General features: G+C 42.8%; 1 protein-coding gene across 1 annotated transcript; it reads left to right on the top strand.

Moving 5' to 3' along the window:
- Nucleotides 1-5,633: 5,633 nt before the first annotated feature.
- LOC115408292 (zinc finger protein 227-like) lies at nucleotides 5,634-7,261 on the top strand. Its single transcript, XM_030118948.1, has one exon. The coding sequence runs from the start codon at nucleotides 5,699-5,701 to the stop codon at nucleotides 7,247-7,249; it is 1,551 nt and encodes a 516-aa protein (XP_029974808.1). The 5' UTR covers nucleotides 5,634-5,698; the 3' UTR covers nucleotides 7,250-7,261.
- Nucleotides 7,262-21,206: the final 13,945 nt, after the last annotated feature.

The following is a 21,206-nucleotide window of genomic DNA, read 5'->3' as shown; positions in this document are numbered from 1 at the left end:
AGCAGCTTGCATTCCACGTGGGTGCACTACCGCCACCCGCTGGTAGAGGTGAGGCTTGTCATGATGTGCATGCGTCAAACTGCGTTAAAAAATTTTAAGGAGATTAATTCCATAAAGTAATTAATGCAATTAACGCGTTATTTTTGACAGCCCTAATATATATATATATATATATATATATATATATATATATATATATATATATATATATATATATATATATATATATATATGTATGTATATACACATAGAAAATTAATGCACTGACAAGTTATATTCAAACATTTCTATGTAAACAAACTAAAAAAGTGCACTTCATCGGAACAAAATATTAAGTTTAAAGGATTTTGGCTTGTGGTTCCATTCAAATGAATACCATTAATGAAAGTAAATGAGGTTGAGTTGTTCCTTTAGCTTATGAAAGCTTTAGACAAGAGGGATATGGCTACAAGCTTTAATATTTAAAAAGGTGGCACATGATCTGACCTGATATCACACTGTATTCTCAACACTCAAACTTTTGTTTCCTTTAAGAGGGGAACTACTTATCTACTCTGGATGGATCAGGGGAAGATTTTTTTTAAATGAAAAGCAGCTTTTCTGCCTTTTTGCATGCAAGTCTGTTTATTTGCTCGGTCATCACGTGTCCAGCAGCAGAAAACAAACGCTCGCTGTCGACGCTAGTGCAAGGTGCTGACAGATATTTCCGAGCAAGCTGGGCCATGTACTCAAAGCGGGACTGGTTGCTCCTCCAGTATTCCAGTGGGCAACGGCAGAAGTGTTGGCTCCGACAGATATGACTGGAGCTAAAAGTTAAAGTACAAGCAGAAAAATACAATCTAATTATTATGGTGTTCTGACCATTAACATGAGTTATAAGTTGTGTCTTTAAAAAATGTTAAATAAACCTATACACTTACTTCTGCATCAACTCTGCTGTTTTCCTGATGAATGGAGGCTTCATTGTTTTCTTCCAGTATTGCCTCAAACATTCCCAACAACGAGTTGTTTCTGTCTCCCCTGCTCCCCTGGCTGGGGAGTGGCAGCTGTGGCACCATCATTCTCCAGCAGCTTTTCCCGCAGCATACTAGGGCTGCCACAAACGATTATTTTGGTCGTCGACTAATCACCAATTATTTTTTTCGATTAGTCGACTAATCACATCATATGTAAATTAAATGTAAAACATAGTTTATCGCACCACCAAGAAGCTGCTCTTATATAACCGTAATTATATTTCAGCTTTAAGTGTTTAAGGTATATACTAAATAAATATAAAGACAATTCAGATGAGAGTTCATTAAACCTTTATTGAAATATTACTGTGTACCATAAAGTGTAAATACTTGAGTAAAATACGGAAAAGGCACTTGCCTAAACAACACAAAAATAAATCCTTTATGTTAATTTTTTATTCCTTAATTTGTGTTTGGCATCAAGCAGAGCAACAATGAGGTAGGCACCTGTAACTACGCAATTATTTAAGTTTTCATCACACTGACTCAAATAAAACAAAAGTGCATTTTGTGTTCAGTGCTCAACTGTATACAACTTTTATTACACTCTCACTCTACATAATCCCAAACTACACAGGGCTCTTGTTCAGGAAAGTCAGCGTTTCTACATGTGTTGGAGACAGACTTGCTTTCTTTTTGGAGCAGATGTTCTGCTGCGGAGAAAATCCGCTCCGATGGGGTGGAGGCTCTGAAACGTAACGTTAGAAAATATTAGCCTGACATCACTTCTTTTTAAAACACATCACTGTTAGAACGTGACAGAAAACATGAAATATGTGCTAAAGGCAGCTAATAAATCAAATCGTCACCTCTAATGTTAACGTTGACAGCTATGAGTAAACAGCAAGTTAGCCCTCTATGCTAATATTATTAGCTTACCGAGACGACGGTCCCTCTTCATCTTTGTCACGAGCCACGACGTGCTTCCGTTTCAGGTGCTCATGCATCGCAGTTGTGCTGCCGTGGAAGGCAGATACTGCATTGCACACTTTTCTCTGACGTTTTCTTGTAATGCTCCCACACTTCTGAGCTCCGCTGCTGCCGGGTAGCCATGACACCAGTCTGGTGTTGTGGCGGCTGACACGACTGCGCATGTGTGTCAAATACAGTGAGGCAGACGCAGCAGTGGAAGGTACCGCAGCAGTTTCGAGACAAAAACAAACATAAAAACAAAACAAAAAAAAAAACCCGACGCGTCGACTATTAAATTAGTCGTCGATGATTTTAATAGTCGACATAATCGTGATTAATCGACTAATCGTGGCAGCCCTACAGTATACCTGTTGCTTGCCGTTTTGATGCGAGAGTGAAGTAGCGATCCTTACACCGTGGGTCCACTATTGCTGCTAGATAGTACAGGGGCTCCTCCTCGACGTGACTAAAACGTGTTTGCACTGCTTTTAACAGCGTGTCCTTTGATGTCTTCACGGCGTGGTCTGTTGGAACAGTTTGCTTAAGCAGATGCGTCGAGGCTTGGATGGAGGGGATAACGTCTGCAGCTGTGGTTGTGGCCTTGCTGATGTTCCTGGTCAGCTGTTCACATGGATCGAGGATGGTCAGGATGTTTTCAACCAGGGTCTATTGCTGGACGCTGAGGGTTGCGGTCAAATGGTATTCAACAGCATATGCTGTAATAGCGTGCTTCTGTGCCACGAGACTCTTGAGCATGTAAAACGTGCTATTCCATCCCGTAGCTATGTCTTGTTGGAGTCGTGTTTGTGGCACCTGCAGCCGCTCTTGTAACTTCCTCAGGGCAGAGGACGCTACTTGAGACTGTCTAAAGTGTCCAACAATCTTGCGCCCAATGTCAACACAGTCAGACAGCTCTTTGACCTGAAGCGAAACTTCAACATTTTGGCAAATTGGCCCATTTAGCGCAATTCCTTAGTCATTTCGAACAGCATACTTACTTTTTTTGTGAGGCCGAGCTGTTGTTTATTCAGAGGTGAGTCGGGGAAGGTTTTCGGGACGGACACAATGGAGGTGAACGGTATTTTTGTTCCCCCTCGTCAAACTCATCAAATACACAATCCAACAACCCCAAAACACTTTGGTGGACACGTTATAATCCACACATTCACTACGCTGTGAAATATTAATGCAAAATTACGAGATTGAGTTGTTTATGCGAAGATTGCTAAGTCAAATCAAATCAAAATCACATTTGATTTGATTTGATTTGAAGATTGAGAAGACGGAACTACTTACTAAACATGGCGTCTGGGCGTAGTGATTTCAAAAGAAAAAGTAGTTCCCAGTATTTGCTTCAGTGTCGTAACGCTACAATATAATTTGTTTAAGAAAAGAACTGAAGAACTAAACCCATCTGGTTCTAGGGCTGGGTTAAACAATTATTTTTGCAATCGATTAATCTAGGAAATAGTTCGTCGATGCATCGATTAATCTAAAGATTCATTTTTAAATCCGTTGCGGAGCTCCTCTCCGCCTTTGTGGTTATGCGGCGGGTCCCCGCGCGCTCCGCGGCCGCGTCTGCGCCCAGTAGCAGAGATCCGGAGCTCTCCCGTCAGCCTCCGTGGGGCAGCTCCACTCGGCCCCTGGAAGCCGCGGCCTGCTTCACGTGCCTCCGTGGAGCAAGCCGCGGTGCGGCAGCTCCGGATCTCCGCTCCCGGGCGGAGACGCGCTCCGTGCCGGCCGCGGAGCGCGCGGGGACCCGCCGCATAACCACGGAGGCGCGTGAAGCAGGCCTCGGCTGCTGGAGCTCTCCCGCCGCCGCCGTGGAGCAGCTCCGGGCCGTTTACCCAATCGGCCCCAACTCAGCCCCTGGAAGTCAGGCACCAAGGCGCCATGACAGCCGTGACAGGGAGAGGAGCTCCAACGTTCCCATCCGAGCTAATTGTGGCTAAGTTAGCAAAAACCAATGATGTATACGTCATTGGCGAAAACTGTCAGCTGACTCACCTGAAGACGGTAGACGAGCTGACTTTATAACACTGGCGATGGATGAAAAAAATATAGCCGGAAAGAGCGATTTTGCAGAGATTATGTCCTGCCCTGAAGCTCCCCTGCCGTGGCCCCCGCTAAGTGCGGCTAAATCGGTTGGATCTAAATAATTGCTGCTACTCGATGCCGCCGCCATTTTTTTTTTATTCTGAAACGACGCATGGATGTGCAGTTTTTGCGTCGACGTATTTTTTGCGTCGACGTAATCGATGACGTCGACGCGTTGTCCCAGCCCTATCTGGTTCATCCAGGTATTGCTTCTTCTTCTCCTTATTTGTTTATTTAAAAAAAATTTTTTTTTTATTTCACCTCTCAGCGTTTCTTACCCTCATACATCTCGCACCCACACACTATTCTATGTTCAAGACACACACCCAAAATTACACACTCACACACAAACACACACGCTGAGCCATAATTTGATTACAGTCGTTTTTGTACTTTATAAGTTTTCCAGAGTAGTTTAGTTTAATCATCAACTTTATATTTATTTATAATACTGACCTTATACATTTTTTTAAAAGTATGAATATTTTTGGAGCCCTTTAATGTATCGTCCAGATCATTCCATAAATTGACACCTCTAAACGAAACACATTGACTTTTCGAGCTGGTCCTCACTGGAGCCGTTTCGAAAATCGTATCTTCTCTCAAATTGTACTGTCTCTCTCTGGGTTTGATCAAGACTTGGATGTAATGAGGGAGCATATTATTATGAGCCTTATACATGACGAAAGCAGTGTTTAGATTGACAGTATCCTAAAATTTAAGACACTTTAATTGTATGAAAAGATCATTGGTTGGAGCATAATCTACCTGAGTTACAATTCTTATTGCCTTCTTTTGGAGTAAGAAAATTGATTTCATGTTTGTCTTATAATTATTCCCCCAGGTTTCAACACAATAATGAAGGTACGGGAGTATCAGAGAGTTATATAATAATTTAAGAGCACTTTTATTAACAGAATGTTTAATTCTATGTAATATAGCAGTTGTTTTTGACACTTTTGTCTTGATTGTATTAATGTGCATTTTCCAGCCTAATTTATTATCTAGTATTACTCCTAAAAATTTTGTGGAGTCCACCCTTTCAATCTCTACACGACTAATTTTAATGCAACACTGTTTGTTAATTTTTCTGTTTCCAAAAATTATGTATTTAGTTTTGTTCACATTTATTGATAATTTATTGGTGTCAAACCATTTTTTTAAAATATCAAGTTCCTTTTCAGCAGTATGTAAGAGACTATCAAGGTCATGCCCAGAGCAATACAAGCTAGTGTCATCGGCAAATAATATACAATTAATATTTTTTAGGACATAGATGATGTCATTTATATAAAGGATAAATAACTTTGCTCCCAGTACTGATCCCTGGGGTATTCCATAAGTAACAGGGCTTTAGTTTAGAGTTTTAGTTTATGTCTTTTTTTTTTACTGGAAGTGCAGATGTAATGCATACATTATAATGTTTTTCTTTTGTCCTTGCAGAGCTCCTACAGCACCATGACTGCAGTGAGGAGCAGCTCTTCAAAGAGGAAGAGCAGGAGGAATCAGAACCTCCACAGATCAAAGAGGAAGAAGAAGAACCAGGACTTCTACAGTTTAAAGAGGAGCAGGAGGAACCAGAACCTCCTCAGATCAAAGAAGAAGAAGAACCAGGACTTCTACAGTTCAAAGAGGAGCAGGAGGAACCAGAACCTCCACTGATTGAGGAGCACATGGAACTTGGTACCAGCCAGAAGGGAGAACGACTTATTCTGAAGTTTGAACATGATTCCTTTAAGGTTCCCTTTGTTAAGGAGCAAACTGACCAAAGCTTTTCCAAACAGAGTTATTTGAAGATTCATATGAAAACTCACGCTGGTGAGAAGCCGTATTCTTGTGAAACATGTGGGAAAAGTTTCAATAATAAGAGTGATTTAAGGATTCACATGAGAACTCACACTGGTGAGAAGCCGTATTCTTGTGAATCATGTGGCAAAGGTTTCCGTCAAGGGAGTAATTTGAAGATTCACATGAGAACTCACACTGATGAGAAGCCGTATTCTTGTGAAACATGTGGGAAAAGTTTCAAAAATAAGAGTAATTTAACGATTCACATGAGAACTCACACTGGTGAGAAGTTATATTCTTGTGAAACATGTGGGAAAAGTTTTGTTGAACGTCGTAATTTGACACGTCACATGAAAACTCACACTGGTGAGAAGCCATATTCTTGTGAAACATGTGGGAAAAGTTTCAATAATAAGAGTGATTTAAGGATTCACATGAGAACTCACACTGGTGAGAAGCCGTATTCTTGTGAAACATGTGGGAAAAGTTTCAAAAATAAGTGTAATTTAACGATTCACATGAGAACTCACACTGGTGAGAAGCCATATTCTTGTGAATCATGTGGCAAAGGTTTCCGTCAAGGGAGTAATTTGAAGATTCACATGAGAACTCACACTGGTGAGAAGTTATATTCTTGTGAAACATGTGGGAAAAGTTTAGTTACACTGAGTTCTTTGAAGAGTCACATGAGAACTCACACTGGTGAGAAGCCGTATTCTTGTGAATCATGCGGGAAAAGTTTTATTACACTGAGTTCTTTGAAGAGTCACATGAGAACTCACAATGGTGAGAAGCCATATTCTTGTGAAACATGTGCCAAAAGCTTTGACTATCAGTGTCATTTGAAAATTCACATGAGAACTCACACTGGTGAGAAGCCGTATTCTTGTGAAACATGTGGCAAAGGTTTCCCGAAACGGAGTTATTTGAAGATTCACATGAGAACTCACACTGGTGAGAAGTTATATTTTTGTGAAACATGTGGGAAAAGTTTTGTTGAAAATAGTAATTTGACACGTCACATGAAAACTCATACTGGTGAGAAGCCATATTCTTGTGAAACATGTGCCAAAAGCTTTGACTATCTGTGTTATTTACAGATTCACATGAGAACTCACACTGGTGAGAAGCCGTATTCTTGCGAATCATGTGGCAAAGGTTTCCCTACACGGAGTTATTTGAAGATTCACATGAGAACTCACACTGGTGAGAAGTTATATTCTTGTGAAACATGTGGCAAAAGCTTTGACTATCAGTGTTATTTGAGAAGTCACATTAGAACTCACACTGGTGAGAAGCCATATTCTTGTGAATCATGTGGCAAAGGTTTCTGTAGACGGAGTAATTTGAAGAGTCACATGAGAACTCACACTGGTGAGAAGCCGTATTCCTGTGAATCATGTGGGAAAAGATTTCTTTTCCAAAGTTGTTGGTGAACCATATGAAAACTCATAAATAATTGATTTTGACATTTGGGGTGGGAGAAAGTTGAGTCACTTTGGTATTGGGACGTTTTCTTAGTGATTTTCAAATAGACTTTTGTTTTATTGTTTTGAAGCTGGGTTGAAAAAACGTTCCAGCTTTTGTGCAGGGGAGGGTGAAATGTTTTCTCCTCAGTCCATTTCTGGAACGGATCCACAGCAGAACTATTATGTCATGCAGCAGTAGCTACAAGCAGTCAGTGTTTGGACATAGATGTGTATATGGCGAATAGCATTAGACCCCATTGTGATTAATGCTTTTTGTCCTCTGGAAGCATTTAACTTGTGAGTTGACGAACTCAACAGCTGCAACAGAGCCGCAAGTGATCTGACAGCAGGTCTATTTTCTCTGCATACTGCAGCCAACATGCAAGGGATTGGACGACAGAGGACTTCTAAAGGACTTCTAAAGCCACAGACGACCGGATGTCGGTCCAAAATAAAAATTCCCCCTTGCACTCTGCAACACATTTGCATCTGGTGAAGATTTCAAACCTCCACTGCGGAGCTCCGGATCCACTCTGATTCGATGGAGTTACAGCGGTATGGGGGCTGATTCTTGTAGCCATATGTCTATGCTTGTAGCTTTGACTGGGTGACCTCATGTTTTGCTGTGCATCTGGTGTAAAATGGCCTTTCTCCTTCAAGTAGTGACATCGTATCTCTTTGAGGGAAAAACGTTTCCAAGAGAAAGTGGAGAATGGCAGATGTACTGCCCGGCGGAACTTAAGTTATAGTTGCTCGTCGGACCAGTTTCACTGACGGAGCAGTCGCACAGCAGCACAAGGAAAATCACCCTGAGTTGGCTTCTCTTGAAAACTTGGTCTGGGGGTGGACGATATGGCCTAAAATGTATATCACGGTATAATTTGAACCTTACGCGGTAGACGGTATATATCACGGTATAATTTGATATATAAATTTCAGCATAGTTTCTTAATGGTTACCATAGCACATGGTAAAAGCATGGAAGCAGGAAGTAGTTTTTAAACTATTAAATAACATAAGTTACTTTGAAGCGAAGCCATGTCCAGATTATATAGCTCAGGGGTCAGCGCTTGATTTGGCATTGGGCCAATTTTTGTTTGGGCATTTGAATGGGGGAGGGGCACATAATCGAATATGTTTTTGTTAGAATCTAAACAACTATGCAATCTTGAACGTTAAAACTATGGTGTCAGAAATTTTCTCATTTAAAAAAGTAGCTTACAATTGACACAGACCACAGACTGCTGCTATTAACTTCAGTGTCTACTGCTTCACTCAGAGTCAAAAAAAGCTACAGCTCCTTCACTCCTGATAGCAACACGATGACCACTGAACAACAAGATGGAGATAAAGCAACAAGCTGAGCAGTAAACAGCCACACTAAACCCAGAAATGAAACCTACCAGAACAATGTTTCCCTCGTTCTCTCCAAGCCGCCGCTACGCCGCTCAGATCCTTCCTCTCACTGTCCGTCAGTAACAGCCTTTCCCGTTCTGTCCCAGACGCTCAGCATTTAAATCTTCTTTCCGCCGTCTCCGAAGTTGAGATTGCGTCCCTCTGACGCTGGAGCACAAAGGAATCGTTCAAAGCCAGCTAGTTCGTCAGTGGCTAACAGCTAAGCTAACAGCTGACTGACACACCGGTGGCGTCTAGCAGCAGGACGCAAAGTGTCCCTGAAAGCAGCAGGGCTCAGGTTGTTCACTGGATCAGAGAGTTCCAGGTGTTCCACAGGTAGGGCTGGGTGATATATCGAATTAATTCGATTAATTCGATTTTATATTTTCAATCGATGGGAAAAATATGAAATTGCAACATCGAGTTTCATTTTTTTCTGTCCCTCCGCCATTTTTACCAGACATGTGTAATACACACAGTCGCCACCAGGAGGACTGGCGCTGTAGCACAGACTACAGTCAACATTCTCTTACAAATGAGAAGAGTTAGAGAAGAGTCCCCAGCCGGGGACATGCTCTCACTCGCCTATCGGATCTCTCCCGGCGCCACGAGAATCCCACACCGCGGCGCTTTTAACGGTGAAACACGGTCCGTTCCTCATCTTCTGCCATAATGCACTCGGGCGAATTATCAGAAAAATAAAAAGGAAAAGGCTGATATAAGTTACAAAATGAAATAAGGAGCGCAAATATGATAAAAGTGAAAATGAAAATTAAATCGCGTGTTTTGTCGGTGCTTAAATTTGATCTATGTGGGATTTTTTTTTTTTTTATAAATTGTTTTTTTTCTCCAGTTTTTATTTATTTCAATGCAGTGCCCATGCAAGTATTCTTGTTAAAATTACCTCAGTAATAACTATATTGCCTACACAGTTAAATGCTGACGTTTTGGCATTCAATAAAATATCATTTTTTAAAAAAAATGTGTAATTGTATTTCTCTACACAGAAAAAAATCGATTAAAATCGTAAATCGGGTTTCAAGCAAAAAAAATCGAGATTTAATTTTTTGGCTATATCGCCCAGCCCTATCCACAGGTAATGAAGGCAGTTTAGGAGGAGCTGGACGCTAACAGGTTAATTGACGGTGTTACTACCTCCGTGAAGCAGCTGCCTCAGATTCTCAAAATCATCTGGCGGCCAGATATTATTGTTCGCGGGCCAATAGTGTTCCGCGGGCCGCCAGTTGCTGACCGCTGTTAGAGATGTTGCACCAATCTTTTTCACGAGCTCTTCCTCTGTCTGTTCACTGCTCGCCACCATCGCTATTGTGGAACTGGGCTTCTTCAGGGAACTGGGCATCTACAAAGTTGCATTGCTGCCACCTAGAGGACGTAATGTGCTATCGCGGTTGGGTTGTATGACCAAAATCCCTACCGTGGGCCAAATCTATATCGCATACCGTCTATACCGTTTATACCGTCCACCCCTAACTTGGTCAGAGCTTTGTCTGTAAGTGACTACATACTAATGTTGAATTGTTGTTTGTTTACCTTTGTTATGCATCCCGGCACATCTGTCGTCGTCGTTTTTTATGGCTGAGTTATGTTCGGGTGATGTATTTAATTTTAACAGTGTAGTGCTTTATCTATCCAGCAGAGGGCTTCTGCGCTACATCTCAAGTTTATGATAGGCTTTGTCGACAACTGTTTAGTCATATTAAGCATGTTTGATGTGATTGTCAAGACTTTGAATGTTATATTTTTCATTATGTCAAAGACAACAGACACTATACTTAGTAATGCTATTTTATTTTCATTTTTTTTAGTCATACATAAATCTTAATGGAGGAAAAACTGCAAAAAAATAAAACTGAGAAAAAAAAACAGTTGAAAAGAAGAAACCTCATTCCTCAACAAAACTTCTGAACTGGCTTGTGGCGGCCAAGCGTTCATCGCGAGGTTGCTTTTTGATTCTTCGATGTCGGCTCTTCCTATCATTGTGAAGCAGAATTCACCAAGCGTTGGATTGTTCACCCACTAATAGGGAGCGTGAGCTGGGTTTAGACCGTCGTGAGACAGGTTAGTTTTACCCTACTGATGATGTGTTGTTGCAATAGTAATAGTTTTAAATTGGGTCAGGGTTAGGGTTAGGGTTGTAAGTATATTTTGAGTGAAATCACCAATTTAAAACGTAAATTGCGGTAGGACCGTATTCGTGCAGGCTCCGGAAAGTGGCGCTCTCTTTAGAAAGTGGTCTAAACTTGCCGGAAGTGTAGGGTCGTATTTGTGCGGGTCGTATTCATGCAGCATCCGGCTGCAGCCATACCCTTCTCTCAAAATTGACACGCGTTCAACTTCTCGCGTTGTGGCGATTTTTGACGCAAAAACACGTTTGGTGTGAACGCAGTTCAATCAATCAATCAATCAATTTATTTTTGTATAGCCCAGTATCACAACAACAGTTGCCTCAGAGGGCTTCAAGATGTTACATTGATTGGTAAAAATTTCAAAGATTGATAATGACTTTGATAATAACAATGAATCACAGTGTAGTGTCTATATAAACAGTCCACAGACAGAACAGAGTGAGAACGTTGACATCAGACCAACAAACATAGTGGCATGAACAGTCCACAATAGCTCGTCAATGACTGAACTAAGTAATGTTATAATGTTAAAGCAATTTAGTGGTGAGCATGCGCCAACTGCGGTGGCAGCAAGTCCGAGCAGCGCTAGTGTTTTTGTGTTTTTGGTGGTTGTTTTGTTTTGAAATGTGCTGGTACAAGTACTCGAGGGAGGAGCTCCTTGAGTTGAGGCGCACATCAAGGGGAGTCAAGGTGGAAGAGAGGAGCAGGTCACAGCCGCAGAGGTGGAGCAGCTGCTGGGTGGTGAGGAGGAGCAGGTCACAGCAGCCGAGGTGGAGTGGCCGCCAGGTGGACATCTGTTAGTGTGTGTGTGCGTTTGTGCAGAGTCAAACCGGTTGTAAAAGCGGTTAAACTCATCCACCATGTCCACATCACCAGGAGCTACACATCCCTTCTCCTTGAAACCAGTAATGGTTCTTACGCCCTTCCAGACCTCTCGGGAGCTCTTATCCTGCAGCTTCCTCTCAAGTCCTGATTTGTACTCCCTCCTGGCCTGTCTCATAGCCCTCCTCAGGTCATGTTGAGCAGTCCTCATTCTCTGTCGGTCACCAGACTTAAAAGCCTCCTTGCAGTTCAGCAGATGTTTTGTGTCACTTCTGATCCACGGCTTGTTGTTTGGGAAGCAGCGCACAGTTTTCAGGGGCACTACCACATCCGTGCAGAAATCTATGTAATCTGTGACACAGACCACGCTCTCATCGATGTCATTGTCCATGTCTGAACCCACAAGCAGATTCCAAACAGTCCCTCAGCCTGCCGGTTGTTTCGGGGGTCCACTGCCTAAAAGATCTCCTGACTGTAGGCAGTCTCATCACAGATGGTTTGTATGCTGGTCTGAGGTGTATGAGATTGTGGTCGGACTTTCCAAGGGGAGGCAGAGGCACGACAGAGTAAGCTGATTTTACATTCATGTAACACAGGTCCAGAGTGTTATGTCTGGTTGGACACTGCACATATTGAGTGAAGCCGCCTAAATGAGGGCTCACATCAACATGGTTGAAGTCCCCTGAAATAATGATGAGCGCCTCTGGATGTGAGGACTGGATCCTGGACACCGCCTCCTGGATGACGTCACACACTGATGTTGCGTCCGCACGTGGCGGGATGTAAACAATAATGGCGGCGACCAGGTGGAACTCCCTCAGGAGATAATATGATCTCAATCCGACCGCCAGGAGCTCTACATCACGGGTACAGATTTGATTTTTCACCGTGATGTGACCGGGATGGCACCACTTGTTGTTGACCAGCGCGGCAAGTCCACCACCCCTCGCTTTCCCGCAGGATTCCGCCGCTCTGTCCGCTCGGACGAGTGTGAAGCCGGGGATGCTAACAGCGGAGTCCGGCAAGGTCTCATTCATCCAGGTCTCCGTAAGCAGATATAACGAAGCTTCCCGGTAAGCACTCTCACACTTCATCAGGGCTTCCAGCTCATCGCGCTTGTTGGGCATAGAGTTTACATTACCCATTATAATAGATGGAACAAAGGGCTTGTACCTCCACCTCTTAGCTTTTAGCCTAGCGCCGGCTCGGCATCCTCGGAAGGGCTTCTTGATCTCACGCGGGATCGGATGCTCAGCGGCTGCTCCACCTCTGCTGCTGCGACCTGCTCCTCCTCACCACCCAGCGGCTGCTCCACCTCTGCTGCTGCGACCTGCTCCTCTTCTCCACCCAGCGGCTGCTCCACCTCTGCTGCTGCGACCTGCTCCTCTTCTCCACCCAGCGGCTGCTCCACCTCTGCTGCTGTGACCTGCTCCTCTTCTCCACCCAGCGGCTGCTCCACTTCTGCTGTTGCACCGGCCTTCACTGTGGAGGAGGTGCGTGTGGAGCTAAGGAGGCTCCATGGACGGAAAGCTGCAGGGCCTGATGGGATATCACCACGGCTGCTGAGGGAGTGTGTGTCAGAGTTGGCTGTGCCTCTCCAAACTATCTTCAATCGGAGTCTTCAGACTGGATGTGTCCCTGCATTGTGGAAGACCTCATGCCTTGTCCCAGTGCCCAAGGTAGCAAGGCCTGCAGGGATGAAGGACTACAGACCAGTGGCCCTAACATCTGTGGTAATGAAGACTTTTGAGAGGCTGCTGCTCCGGCTGGTCAAACCTCAAGTGGAGCTGGACCCCCTTCAGTTCGCCTATCAGGACGGCATGGGAGTGGACGATGCGGTCTTGTTTATGGTCCATCGGGCGCTCTCCTTTCTGGAGGGAGCTGGAGGCTATGTGAGGTTGATGTTTTTCGACTTTACAAGCACCTTTGATACCATCCAGCCTCAGCTACTGAAGGGGAAGCTCGAGAGGATGGGAGTGGATCCTCTCTTTGTTTGCTGGATCCACAACTATCAGCTCATCCTGTGGATCCTGGACTTTTTAACCCACAGGTCACAGAGAGTGCGGGTCAACAACGCCTTCTCTGACGGGCATCACACCTCTACTGGTTCCCCCCAAGGCTGTGTCCTCTCTCCGCTTCTCTTCATCCTTTACGCGGATGACTGCAGATCCACACAGCCAAATTCCCACCTGGTCAAATATGCAGACGACACGGTCCTCCTGTCACTGCTGACAGCACCATCTCAGTCCCACAGCTCAGTCCTCCAGGAGTTTGTGGACTGGTGTGATGATTCCTGTCTGGAGCTGAACATCAAAAAAACTAAGGAGATGGTAGTGACCTTCTCTAACAAGCAGATGGCGCTGGCTACAGCTGTCACCACCACCATCCATGGACTGCCTGTTGAGCTGGTGGAGGAGCACAAGAATCTGGGTACCATCTTCGACAGACAGCTGAAATTCTGCTATAACACAGAGAAGATTTTAATGAAATGTCACCAGAGACAGTATCTCCAAGGAAGCTCAGCTCTTTTGGTATGAGTCCGAACATTCTCAGAACATTTTACTACTCCTTCATAGAGAGCACCATCACCTTCTCCATCACCTGTTGGTTGTACTTCATCAGCCTCCAGAACAGAAACCGTCTGCAGAGGACTGTCACTGTCTGCTCTAAAATCATAGGACTGCCTCTCAGAAGCCTGTCTGCAGTGTATGAACATTTAACATGCAGACTGGCTAACCGGATCATCACCCCTCACACGCTCTCCTCTCTGCATTCGAGTGGCTCCCTTCTGGTCGACGGCTTCACTGCCCCGCATGCAGGACACAGAGGAGAAGGGCTACCTTCGTACCCAAGGCAGTCCTACTCCTCAACTCATAACCCCCCTAGACTTTTTTACATGGAACTTAACATGGACCCTCTCATCTCTGCCGCTTTGCACTCTGAAATCTTATATCTGCACTGACATATCATACGAGGCTGTACCCAAATGAAACCGGAATTTGGTTGTAACTTTTTATTTCTTACATTTCAAAATAAAACACCACCATCGCCTTCAAAATAATCTCCATTCGCATTAATGCAACGCTCCAGCCGTGTTTCCCACTTCACAAATGTGTTGTCAAACTTGTGCGTATTTGTCACTTTAAACTTAATTTTAATTTAATTTGTACATATTTTATTATGCCATTTATTGCACTGATTGCTCTGCGTGCCTTCTGAATTGCCCCTTGGGGACAAATAAAGTTTTTTTGAATTTGAATTTGAATTTGAATATGTGAGCAATAAGGACTTTCCACACAGTTTAAGCACTGAATTATTACTGATGAGACAAGTATAACAAGACACATTCACTCCGTTTCATATAAGTTCTGGCCATAAACTCATGCTCAAACAACAGTTACACGCATCTTTCATTAACCTACTTCTGTCACATGAACTCAAAACATACATGAAACAGTTCTATGGCTCATTTCCACAATTTGCCACGGACTACATGTTCGACATCTTCCCTGAAAAACGTGGCGAGTTGCCTTCACCAACTCAAAATGTTTTAAATTCAGCTTTCAACTCGATAACCATTACATTATCAGGCACTTGAGATCTTCCCCAACTGTTGTGTATTATTTGTATAGATTTTATAAACCAGCTTACCTGCAAAACAGGAAAAGATTAATTCACAGGAGCGCAGTCGTCTTTGATCAGTAACACTGCCATCACACTGACTTCTGCCACTTCAGCTACTGATGTGCAAAATACTGAGCGCCCCCTGCTGGCCAAAACTATACTGCGCTACATTAGGGCTGAATACACATTAACAGTGGTTTATCAACGGATAAGTGACCTTAGATATAAAAATAAAATGGGGGGGGGGGACTATTTTCACGTACCAAACTAAATGATAGTGCCACACACGCCACCTGCACAGCCGGCGCAACATCACCATGTCAGCAAAGTAGCGGAGCTACATCTTAGAGAGGGCCCCCACTCCCACCTGTCCTACAAGACGTCACCCACTAGGAATGAGGCAGGTGCGGACACGGACAAACTGACACCAACAGTGTCGCTCAGTGGGCCAGAAGACAAGGTCAGTGTGATAATCATGAAATCAATACAGCCTTTAATCAATCATGTAAATGAAATTACGTCACCAAATAATAAACTAATATGACTCAAAGTTACAACAGAGGGAGAGTGTGATGAAAAGACAGAGAGATGATGAAGGAGAGAAACAACACAAAAGAGAGAGTGGTGGAAGTGAAGAGACAAGTGAAGACAGAAGAAAGAGGACATAATATGAGAGAACAAGAGGATGAGCGAGAGAGAGACAGAGAGGGAGTAGTTAGTGATTCATGTTATCATCAAACCGTGCACCTCGCCAGAATCAACTGTTTGTATCTTTTTTTTGAATCGTTATGAATTTGTCAGTCGTTTAGTGCATAATTTATTCCATATTTTTGCACCGCAATTTGTGACACAGAATCTTTTTGGACTGGTGCAGACAAGCTTCTAATTTGACAAGTTGATCGGTGTCATCTGGTTTCAGGGATAGGTAGATCTGTGTATCATCTGCATAACAGTGAAAGTTACTGGAGTGTTTCCTGATGATGTTCCCTACAGGAAGCATGTATAGTGTGAAGAGTATAGATCCTAAAACAGAACCCTGTGGGATTCCATGTTTAACTTTGATCCGAGCTGAAGAGTCACCATTAACATTAACAAGGTGGAACCTGTCTGTTAAATATGATTGAAACCAGTTTAATGCTGAACCTTTAATCCCAATAGTATATTCTAGTCTCTGTAGTAGAATATCATGATCAACAGTGTTGAATGCACCACTGAGATCTAACAGGACCAGAACAGAGACCAGTCCTCTATCTGAGGCTGTGAGAAGATCATTAGTGACTTTTACCAGAGCTGTCTCTGTACTGTGATGAGCTCTGAAACCTGATGGAAAAGACTCAAATAGGTCATTGTTCTATAAATGGTCGCTAAGCTGACTCGCAACAGCTTTCTCTAGGATTTTAGAAATAAAGGGAAGGTTGGATATTGGTCTGTAACTTGTTAGAACACCTGGATCAAGGGTGGGCTTTTTGAGGAGAGGTTAAATAACAGCAACCTTAAAGGCTTGTGGAACATGGCCTGTTACTAAAGATAAGTTGATCTGATCTAATATTGATGTACTAATCAGGGGGAAATATCTTTAAACAGTCTTGTTGGGATTGGATCCAATGTACAAGTTGTAGGTTTAGATGAGGCCACAATTGAGGATAACTCAGAGATTTCAACAGGATGGAAACTAAGCAGTTGTGAGTCAGGTTCGACTGACAAATCAGAGGACGTGTTTGGTTGGTCTGTGACCATTTTGGGGAGAGTGCTTTCAATTTTATCTCTAATAGTTATGATTTTGTCATTAAAGAAGTTTAAACAGTCATTGCTGCTTAAAGCTAGGGTAGACAATGTTGTCCAAAAGCACTTTTTGTCATACTGAGTGAAATGCTCCTTGCCCCCTGGGAAAAGTCAATACATTATGTGTACGGGAAAAGGTGCGGAAAAAATCTGACCACTGTAGCGGCCACAGGACAGTAAAAACTCCGGCCAATCGTAAGGCGCGGACCGCTCTTCAGGAACCAATCAAATCCCTCGCCGTTCTACCAGCCCCCTGCGTGTACATTTACCTGGCTCAGTGCGCGCGCGCGTTGCCAAGGCGGTCTGGGCGCTCGCGGCTCGCGTGAAAAATAGAACAAAGCGGAGCTGGAGCGCTGCGCTCCTATGCGCGTTGTGTGCGGGCAGTCAGAAAGGTTAATAACATTGGAGACGATCACAAACTCAGTGCGCGTGGCGCTTCCGCGCGCTCGCGGCGCTTCCGCGTCCAGTGCGTTCGCTCCCAACGGGAGCTCCTCCAATGGGGTGGGAGCTAGGCGGAGCCTTGGGAGATGCTACATTCGTGCTACATGCTAGTTTTCCAAAATCGTCGACCCTAGCTTTAAGGCTAAGTGGATCTGAGGCTCAACAGAGCTGTGACTTTTTGTCAGCCTGGCTATGGTACTAAAGAGGAACCTGGGGTTGTTCTGGTTTTCTTCTATTAAGGATGAATAGCAGGCGGTTTGAGCTTTACGTAAAGTTTTTTTTATAAGTTAACCGACTATCATGCCAGACAGTACGAAATACTTCTAGTTGGGTTAGATGCCATTTCCTCTGTAGTTTTCGAGCTGATCTTTTTAATGTTTGCAGTTGTTTGTTGTACCATGGAGCTATTCTCCTTTGGGTTAATGATATTAACTTCAGGGGAGCAACTGAGTCAAGTGTGGAGCAGAGTGAAGCTGCCACTTCATCTACAACTAAATCAACCTGAGTGGGGCGAAGTGTAGCCCCACTCTAAGTGACAGTGTTTCCAATGTTAGATCTCACAAAACTGTTAAGACCATGTGCTCGACAACTTCATCTGCATGCTTAAGAGCTGAGCTGGCTGCTTTAGCTGCAAGAAAAAGGTTATTGGATGAGAAACGTGCACTAGAAGATGAAGAGTTGTACAAAAAGAAAGCAAGACTACAACTAAGAGGAGGAATAATTGTGCTAAAGGAAAGAAAGAAACTGGGTATTGAGATTGCAGAAAATTTGCCAATTTAAACATTCTCAGAACACAAAGCATATGGAAAAATATCACTGAAAATCTCAGATGGAATAAATCCATTTTTGGAATGAGGAAAACCTCAACAGCAACTCAACGTGAAGCCAGAGGAGTTCAATCTGTCATAAACTGCAAACCAGAAAGTAGGAAGGATGAAAACCAGTCAGTGAAACACACTGTGATGGAAAATTGTGATGAAAAAATCGTTCTAGAATAAATTACAACCAATCATAAATTCCAGGTGTTTTGTCTCATTCAAACATTTGATCACTTTTTGGTGTCTGATTAGAATTAATAAGTTGATTGTTGTTCAAACAAACAGAAATACGACATTCCAGCCTCCCGGTAAACCCTCAACTAAAAAGAAGTGAAAGTTTAGATCACACTCCAGCACAGAAGGTGGCGCTATCGTACATCAAGACGTTTTACACAGCCACCAAAAGAAGAAGAGGAAGAAAGACAGGAAGCAGCCAGAATAAAACTCCACGAAGAAGAAGCGCAGCAGCATGGCGGGGAGATATAAACCAGGTAATCAGCTGAAAATATTGTACTTCAGTTCCACTTTTATCCAAATAAGAGTTCGGACTCTCGCTTTCCTTCATCTTGAAAACCATTTATTGAGTTTATCATGAATATTTATGGCGAATTGACGACGGAGTTTGATTAGTTTGTACCGTTTTGTGAGCAGTGTCTGCTGTAACTGACTCGTGATCTTTGTTTCATAAGTTACTTTTTCCTGGTTTTATAGGTAGATTTTCTAAATGTACATTGATCCTGGGTTTACTTTATTCAGATCATATAAAGGCTGTGCCAAACAAAGCTCAGCTTTGGGGGAAGAGAGTGATGAAAAGACAGAGAGGTGATGAAGAAGAGAAACAAAGTATTTGTCGAAAAATATTTCAGAGGTTGGAGAGAGAGGAGAAAGTGAAGAGACAAGAGAACACAGAAGAAAGAGGACATAACATGAGAGAAGAAGAGGATGAGAGAGACAGAGAGGGAGTAGTTTGTGAAAAACAGGAGGACACAGAAGAGGAGCCTGAGGGCATGAGGACAAGATGGAAAAACACTGAAGGAGAGCAGAGTGAGAAACGAAGCTGAGAAAAGACATTTCTCCGACTGACCTTGATCCAGCCAGATACAACAAGAAAACATGAACAGAGTAGAGTAAATTCTGCCTTCTTGAGCATCAGTTTAGCAGTTTTGACCATAATTTTGCCAAATCATACAAAAAAAAACCTTTATTTCCACAACATGAAGATGGAGGAGAATTCTCTCTGTTTTAGATGTTCAGCTTCACAAGATTCTGCGTTCTGTGCTGTTTGGATGTTATTTAGTACAAAAACAAGAAATGCAGAGCATGTGAAGTAACAGGCTGATAATACACACACGTAACTACATTTTAAAGTCAGTGTTTTAAATAAATGCTTCCATTTCCATTTTGGTTTTTCTCTTCTTTCTCATATCTTCTTTGTAACTAATGTTCAGGGGGATAGTTGGTGGTGGGCCTCAGTATTTCTCAAACTCTGGGTGTCAGTATGAAGCTAATTGTTGGTGATTGTGATTGTTGATGATCCTCGAAATAATTGAGAGAAAAGAAGCAGCTTTCACTGTAGTTTAGAACACATAACAGCTGTGTTTTTGTGTCTCACAGAGGAAATATTTCATCTCCGTCACCAACAGTGAGTTCACTTCAGGCTTTGTGAGAGTTTTTCATCGAGGGACTAACTGCTGCTGCTGCTGGAGGAATCTTCACCATGTTTGAACAAACTACCAATAATTACAAGGAGGAGATTGATCGTCAGCGCAGACTGCTCAAAATGATCGGGGAACCTCAAGTCAAGTCACACAGAACAGGTATGGAAACGTCTGAATGAACACATGAATGTGACTGGTGGAGGATCTCCATCGTTATGGCTGTTTGGTTTATACTTGTGGAAGTGTGATAACAGCAACAACACAGTATTCCTCTTTAGGAAACACAGCATGTCCTTTTTTCGCTCAAAGTGGGAATATTCCTAATCATCAAACCTTGCACCTCACCAGAATCAACTCTTTGTATCTGTTTTTGAATCAGCACGCAACTGTTGCAACTATAGTTATAGTCTTATATATGTCTTTTGCCTTGATGGTTCTTGGTAATTTCCCAAAACACATCAGACTGAAGGAGAAATCTATCTGATCGTAAAATTGATCTAATTTGTTTTACAACATTTTCACAAAATAGTGAAAGTATAGGACGCTTCCAAAAACTGTGGAAATATCCAGCAGACGTGTTACCACACATCCTCCAACAATGACTGAGTTCAGGCCCGTTCGTCTGGGACTCTTTGGTCTTTGTGGTGATAAAACCTATGAGGATATTTCTCCAAGCAATCTCCCTCCAGAGGCCCCAGCTTGAGGTGAATGACTGTGTTTTACAGATGTTGATCCAGTCCTCAGCAGTTGTCTTTACAGGAGTTTCTCTTTCCCACCTTCCTTGAACATATGTTGTGGAGTCGGGCTGCAACTGACACTATTTTAATGGTCGATGAACCGCGGACTATTGTAGCGATTAGTTGACTATTCAGAAAAATTATGTTTCTTTGAATTGATGAGGTTGCTTTAATTATGTGACAAATGATCATGAATGGAAGAAAGATGGGTACTTCAATGAAAAATTTCTCTTTTATTCAACTTTGCTGCTGAAAGGCGTGTTTAAAAAAAAGTCTTGTATCATGAAAGCATCTAACAGAAAGGTGCTTGGTCAGTATGGACATCAGCAAGGCTTGAAGACCTCCGGCATGGTGCCCGAAATCACTGTTAATTTTGACATGAATTTTTCATTTCATTTTAGTTTTAGTCACTCACCAAAGACTAGATTTAGTTAAAGTCACATTTTAGTTTTTTAGTTTAGTTTAGTTTTGTTTTAGTTAAAATTTAGTCTGTGGAAATT

This window comes from Salarias fasciatus, chromosome 3, assembly GCF_902148845.1.
Source record: "Salarias fasciatus chromosome 3, fSalaFa1.1, whole genome shotgun sequence".
Lineage (NCBI taxonomy): Eukaryota > Metazoa > Chordata > Actinopteri > Blenniiformes > Blenniidae > Salarias > Salarias fasciatus.
Note: the sequence above shows the minus strand (reverse complement) of the source record. Positions and strands in the feature narration are given on the sequence as shown.

Excerpts from the sequence above, each read along its gene's own strand:
- LOC115408292 (XM_030118948.1), top strand. The coding sequence starts at position 5,699 with ATGGAACTTGGTACCAGCCAGAAGGGAGAACGACTTATTCTGAAGTTT.